This window comes from Saccostrea cucullata, unplaced genomic scaffold, assembly GCF_032062105.1.
Source record: "Saccostrea cucullata isolate Sc308-1 unplaced genomic scaffold, CSIRO_AGI_Scuc_v1 ctg13674, whole genome shotgun sequence".
Lineage (NCBI taxonomy): Eukaryota > Metazoa > Mollusca > Bivalvia > Ostreida > Ostreidae > Saccostrea > Saccostrea cuccullata.
Genome location: NW_026920197.1, coordinates 309 through 7,223, shown reverse-complemented (window position 1 = coordinate 7,223; position 6,915 = coordinate 309). Strand labels below are relative to the sequence as shown.

The 6,915-nt window shown below is 37.1% G+C and overlaps 1 protein-coding gene across 1 annotated transcript; it reads right to left on the bottom strand.

Annotated features, from left to right (window-relative positions):
* Nucleotides 1-497: 497 nt before the first annotated feature.
* LOC134244749 (cathepsin B-like) lies at nucleotides 498-6,689 on the bottom strand. The gene is made up of 8 exons (XM_062726999.1): nucleotides 6,539-6,689; nucleotides 4,565-4,783; nucleotides 3,386-3,501; nucleotides 2,959-3,043; nucleotides 2,152-2,299; nucleotides 1,827-1,940; nucleotides 1,528-1,656; nucleotides 498-781 (listed from the first exon to the last, which is right to left on the bottom strand). The coding sequence occupies exons 1-8, from the start codon at nucleotides 6,671-6,673 to the stop codon at nucleotides 702-704; spliced, it is 1,026 nt and encodes a 341-aa protein (XP_062582983.1). The 5' UTR covers nucleotides 6,674-6,689; the 3' UTR covers nucleotides 498-701.
* Between the last annotated feature and the right edge of the window lie 226 nt (nucleotides 6,690-6,915).

The window sequence follows — 6,915 nt, the reverse complement described above, 5'->3', positions numbered from 1 at the left end:
GGGGATGCATTATTTATTACAAGGGGGAAATCTGGTAAAGAACAGAATGGTCAAAGCTTCTCAGGTGAGCGAAGTGGCCCATGGGCCTCTTGTTGAATCCTATAATCATCAAAATTTGTGTCATTTTATGCATCATGGGATGATTTTATTTTGCCCTCAAGAGATGAAATCATTAGAATTCTTATTACTCCGCAGTACATGGACAAGGACTTAGTAGTGATAAGCATTCCATGGAGAAAATAGAATGTATTCCAGAAGATCAAATATACTTCTTATTACTGGGTAATTTCTTTCCAATGAAAAAAACATACACAGTGATAAATTTTAATACTTGTTTTCTTCATCCTCCTCCAACACATTCAGATTAATTCCATGCTTAAGACAGCTTCATTACAACAAGTTATCAACTTACTAAGGATTATGAACCCAGTACGCCTTTTATATACATGTACATATATCATTTACTTTCCAAAACCAACAACAATGTCATAACAATCTTTTTGTTATTTTTATTTCTTTGTATCAAATCTCATTTGTACAAATATATATAATTGTAAAGAAAAAACTGCTTGAAAATAACAAAATTACTGAGCACCATTTATAAAATAAAATATCACATCAATCATTATTTTTATAATGTAAGTTTGGTAATCTCATGTCACTGAGTACTGGAATGTTTAAGTGAGTTCTGTGAGTTTGAGTTACTGAAGCTTTGGTTCTCCTGCACTGATCTGAGACTCGATACCACACTCATCTCTGCCTCGCAAGATCTTGAAAAATCCTGACAACAGAAAAAATATATTAACTTCAATCCTAGAATACTATAATTAGTTGCATAAAGCAGTTTACGATGTCAAGCTTAATGTAGAGAGAGCTTTTCCCAACAATAAAATACTGGTAATACACTTCCATAAATAATGACAGAACAAATTATTTCAGATATATGTAACTTTATCTGGATCTCCCCAGTCATGCAATGACCCATGTTTCAGGTATTTGTGATCTTACCTTGATCTCTTCAATCACTGACCTTGACCTATCATATGTATTCATGAACTTATCTTGATCTCCTAAGTTAGTAGGCTTGACCTTTTTCATGTATTAAAGACCTTACCTTGATCCCCCCCGTCATGACATTGACCTATTATATGTTTTTTATGAACCTAACCTTGACCTCTCCAGTCAATGACCTTGATCTGTTTTATGTATCTGTGACCTTAATATAGATCCTGATCGCTCCATGCCCTTGTATCTGTGACCTTATTTTGATTCAATCAGTCAGTGGCCTTGACCTATTTCATGTAACTGTGACCTTACCTTGATCTCTTCAGTCAGTGGCCTTGACTTATTTCATGTAACTGTGACTTTACCTCGATCTCTCCAGCAATGGCCTTGACCTGTTTCATGTATCTGTGACCTTGCCTTGATCTCTCCAGACAGTGACCTTGACCTATTTCATATATCTGTGACCTTACCTTGATCTCTCCAGTCAGTGACCTTGACCTATTCATGTATCTGTGACCTTACCTTGATCTCCCCAGTCAGGGTTCCAAGAGTTGGCAACCAGCCAATAATCATCTCCATTCTCAGTTCCCCATCCAAGAATCTTAATGGCGTGTCCTCCCAGAGGTTGACCAGTCGTGTGCTTATAAACACCTACAAAATGAAACAGGATCGAATCAATATTAACTCAAAGAGCAAAATGAGCAGATGTGCCATAAATATTTATCTGTATTGTGCTTTAAATTTGATAATTTCATATGAATTTATGATGTTTTAATGATAACCTAAGAAGCATAAAAGCACAATAGTACAATAAAACGCACCAGATTTGTATTGTGGGAAATCAGCATAGACTGTGAAAGCGCCCTCTACTGGACCATTTGTCATGATCTCAGTCTGAATTTTCTCTACACCATGTACGCTGTAAGCAGACATTCCTACAAAACAAGAGAAATAATTTTATTTTTTTAGACAAGTAAAATAACCTCCTACAAAATCAAATGCATTAATTAATTGCTACCAAGTATCAATTAAATGTCAAAATGCTACAAAATGTTTCTCTAAAAGAAATATTGAGCTTTGTTGATTTCTCTTGTCCATCATGAGTGGTATACTGATGTATTGGTAATTGTGCTAGCCTTTCCTTACCATAGTGTTTATCCTTGGTGTAAGTGACATTGTAGCCAGCTTCACATTTCTTCTCACAGCGTGGTGTGGGGCCAATCTTTTTGGAGCAGGGCTGGAGTTTACCCACCACATGGTGGTCACAGGCCTTGATTGTGTACGGTAGGCATCCCTATTACACAATTATAATCATTACCAATTTAAACCATTTATAAAAAATATTTTCTATACATTTACCCAAATTAGAAAGAATTTATGTATAATTGGTGTCAGTTGTTGTTTTTTCGTATGAGATTTATTTGTGTGCATGGTTATCTCATGCGAGTTGTTTGTTATTTACATGAGATCTGTCAGTCTGAAGGTTTATCTGGTGTGTGTCACAGATGCCTGTAAAATGGATAGCGTACCCCCATCACCCCCCACCCCACCCCCTTCCCAGCTTCTGGAAATTTTTATTAGACACAAAACTTATAAAAAATACCTGATTTTCTAGTCATTTTCCACTTTGTTAAGATTTAGAGATTGGCCCTGTACTGTATATAAAAATAGTATTTTTATATATGGTAAAGGGCCAATCTCTAAATCTTAACAAAAGTGGAAACTGATATCAGATATCCAAATATAAGAATAATAGACTGAGAAATGTATTTTTGATAAGTTTGTGTCTAATAAACATTTTCAGAAGCTGGGGGGGAGGGGGGGTTTACACCAACCATTGGTCAGGTGCCTGAGGTGAGAGTTAGTGAGTAGTTACCTGGTGTGAGTTGTTTGTTATCTATATGAGAACTGTCGGTCTGAAGGTTTACCTGGCATGTGCTAGTGAGTGCTTACCTGATGTGAGTTGTATTGCCCACCAGTTACTAGACCATCTCTTTCATAATAACTCCAGGCAGCTGATGGGAAACCTCCCTCACAACTGAAAGTGAAACATTAATTAGAATTTGATAAAACATTGGAGAATCATTAATGCAAGGGGGAATTTATCATATGCTTACATAAAAATTAATTTTTATAAATGCTCACTATTAACTTTATTTCATTACCATTATTTCACAAAATATCACTCCAAAAATTTTACCCATGCCCAAGGACAAGTACATTATCATTATATACATATACATTATCATACACATATTAAATTGTTCCTCAGTTGATTTTCACTCATACAGGACTAGTAAACGAGTATTTTATTTCTGATCCACAATGAGTGCAAGAGGGTATTTTACTCACCCTGATAGTCTGATACACATCAACTTACCCATTTCCACAAGTCCTGCAGCATGCTGTGAGATCTTCAGCTGAAATGTGAGCATTAGATTTTCCCTGAGACTTGATGCAGATACGATCAGACATGGCTTCAACAGCACCAAAAGCCTGAAATAAAGAAAAAGTAATTAAGTTCATTTTACACATTGAAAAATGAAATAAATAAAAACTTCAACTTACTCAAGAAATGGCTAAAAAGATTGAAATATAATGTTGCTGTTGAAGATCTTGACTTATTAAATTTTCTACAGATTATTTTTTGCTTGACAGTTATGATAACCTCATTCCATCTACTCTGGTGGAGGCAATTAAGATTAACCATCCACCAAACACATGATTCCCAGTCCCTCAATTTCACTATCCACCCTATATATCTACCCCCTTCCCATCCCTGGTTTCATCAGCAAGATCCTCTAGCTCCTTGGTCTTTGACCTCCTTCATTACCCACAATCCCTACCCTCCCTTACCTGGGACTTACCACGAGCTCCTTGATAACTGACCACTTTCAGTTCTAATATCAAAACCACCCTACCTCACCCTCCCTACCCCAGTACTTACCCAGCAAGATCCACAGGCTCCTTGGTCCCTGACCTCCTTTAGCTTCACTACCCATGGTCCCTCTCCCTCCCTGTCCCAGTATTTACCTTGGTCCCTGACCTCCTTCCATTACAGTCCCCACCCTCCCTACCCCAATACTTACTCAGCAAGATCCACAGGCTCCTTGGTCCCTGACCTCCTTTAGCTTCACTACCCATGGTCCCTCGCCCTCCCTGTCCCAGTATTTACCTGGTCCCTGACCTCCTTCCATTACAGTCCCCACCCTTCCCACCCCAAAACTTACCAGCAAGACCCACAGGCTCCTTGGTCCCTGACCTCCTTTAGTTTAAGAAGTATTTTATTCATAATATACAAAGAAGTGTACGATATGAATATCGATTGAACAGTAGGCCTAGGGCCTCTATTAGTTCTATCCATTGACCTAATTTAGTTGCACTAACCATGGTCGCTATCCCTCCCTACCCCAGCACTTACCCAGCAAGACCACCAGGCTCCTTGGTCCCTGACCTCCTTCAGTCCCCACCCTACCTCTCCCTCCCTACCCCAGTATTTACCCCTAACCTCCTTCAATTTCATCCCCACCTACCTCTCCTTCCCTTCCCTAATACTTACCCAGCAAGACCCACAGGCTCCTTGGTCCCTGACCTCCTTCAGGGTGGGGCAGTTGGTCCACTGAGTTCGGGCATCAAAGGTGTCTGGGATATCTTTTCTCGCCTCCATCTTCTTCTCTGGGAGTCTCAGTTCTGGGGGTGTGTTTAGGTAGGTCCCACACATCATCTTCACATGGGCAAGTCTGTCTTCTTTGGCAATGTGGTCAAAGTTCTGTCCTGCCTATTGTGATACAGCTTTGTATTACTAAATATGTTACATAATATTTATTATATTTAAACAAAGGGTTTTTTTTACTTTATAATCTTATACATGTATATTTAAGGAATCAGTCTTGTTAGTAGAATATGCCAGGGTATCAAGGAGAGTTGGAAACGTGGGATAATTTGCATAAATTATCCCATGTAAATGTCTGGTTGTTCTTCCAAGGAAGTTTGAATGCTTAAGTCTTCGTGAGCAAAAAATGTTCATCTTTGGAATGGTGGTTTCAAATAGACTAAAGTATCCATGTAATAACTTAAAAGTGATGACAACTCAATTAACTTTTCAAAATTATGCGGCTGTCTTTGTGTTTGACGACAATGGACAGGGACTATTGAAATTCCATTGGAGACCTCAAATAATTTAAATCTAATAATATTAGTCTACAATTTTTAAAATCTAAATTTACAATTTTATTTCACAATGAAATGGAAATATAAGGAATCACTGTCCAGTTAGTGGAGTATGTCAAGGACATCAACTGGGACAATTTATGAATAACAAACTTCCTTAAATATCCTAATTGATATCAAAGATATCACTGATACCATTATTAACATATCCTGTACAGTGTACATTCTGTATAATCACACAAAACAAACATTTTTCATTTACCTGTCTAAAAACACTTTTTAAACCAGAGGTACTGTGAGCAATCAGCTCATTAAATGATACCCCCACCTCCCATATAGATATAATGGGAGTGTTCATAATTTGTTGAAACCCAAAATATGTGTCAGATCAAAAAGTAAATAAGAGGTGCACAATGGCAATATGTAATAAAAATTATGTGAAAGTTTCATCAAATTTCATTCAGTGGTATGAGAGGAGTTGCAGATAAGAGGTGGGTACTCCAGAGCATAACAGACAGACGGACGGACATAATGATTACTATATACCCTCCTGCTTTTCAAGCAGGGAGTATAAAAATACCCAATCTAAAGACCCCCTTCCCCCAACAACACTATAACAATATCCCCTATGATCGCAGAATTTCCATGCATGAAAAAGATTTCCCAGATGCTTAAAAACATTTCCTTATACACTAGTGACAATTCCTAAATATATGTATTATATTTACATCCTTATTTCTCAATTAAGCTTATAACTTCCTTCAAGTGTTTACTTGAAGTTGATACACCTGTCTGATAAAAAACAACTCAACTGCCTTTTAAGTCAGAATTTCCCTAACAACTACATGTTCTCTTTTTCAAAAACATTCTATAAGCATTTCTTAGATCATTCATTTCCTGTTGAATTTTTAAAATAATCAAAAGGTTTGATATCTTAAAGCTGGTGTACCAATTAGAAAAGATATTAGCCATTATCATAATTTATTAATATTTACAGTGTAATGTTTATAATTCTTACAGAGCAAATACAACATGTACTAGCTAGAAATAGAATGCTCCAAGTAAGTTAATTTGTACACTGCAATATATTAAGGAAATAAATTATTGTCAAAACCAAAGGGATTTAATCTTATCTCTCACAGATCACTGGAAATCCCCTCAAATCTGAGGAAGTATGGTTATTTCCACAACAATATGTAGAAGTTCTGGCTTTACGGACCATAGATATCAGCCAGATAGCTCAGTGTTAGCTAGCTAGCTAGAGCACCTGACTAGTAATGCAGGGGTCTCGGGTTTGATTCCCAGTGCAGCCATATGTTTTCTTGATGCATTTCCCCTTTCCTACTACAAATATACCCCCTACCTTCCATGATGTGTTCAGTTTGTTGATAAACCAAATCATCTCATCTGAGAGGGGCTCAAAGATGTCACGATCTCTGAATTCCACGAGGGCACTCATGGCACCCACCACAAGCAGGGAGAGGACAAGCACCTTCATGGTCACTTAGGGGCTGAAAATATCAGAACAGATTCAAAAATTAACATACAGGAATATCAATTTTTAAAATATTTCAAACCAAAACTGACACTTTCCAAAACAGAGAAACACATTAAAAATTTAATATACATGTATACCCATTCTATTGACACATTTGTATATCCTTCAAAACTAATAGGCTTACTTTGGCCTTAGTGGAAATTTCTTGCTTTATAAATGAATATACTTTTGGTCACATTTGT

What these genes read in the sequence shown, in the direction of transcription:
- LOC134244749 (XM_062726999.1), bottom strand. Translation starts at nt 6,673, where the DNA reads ATGAAGGTGCTTGTCCTCTCCCTGCTTGTGGTGGGTGCCATGAGTGCC. An exon ending in GAGCCTGTGGGTCTTGCTGG is followed by an intron (nt 3,502 to 4,564) that starts GTAAGTATTAGG and finishes TCTTTATTTCAG; the next exon opens with GCTTTTGGTGCTGTTGAAGC. An exon ending in GGCAATACAACTCACATCAG is followed by an intron (nt 2,300 to 2,958) that starts GTAAGCACTCAC and finishes ATTGTGTAATAG; the next exon opens with GGATGCCTACCGTACACAAT.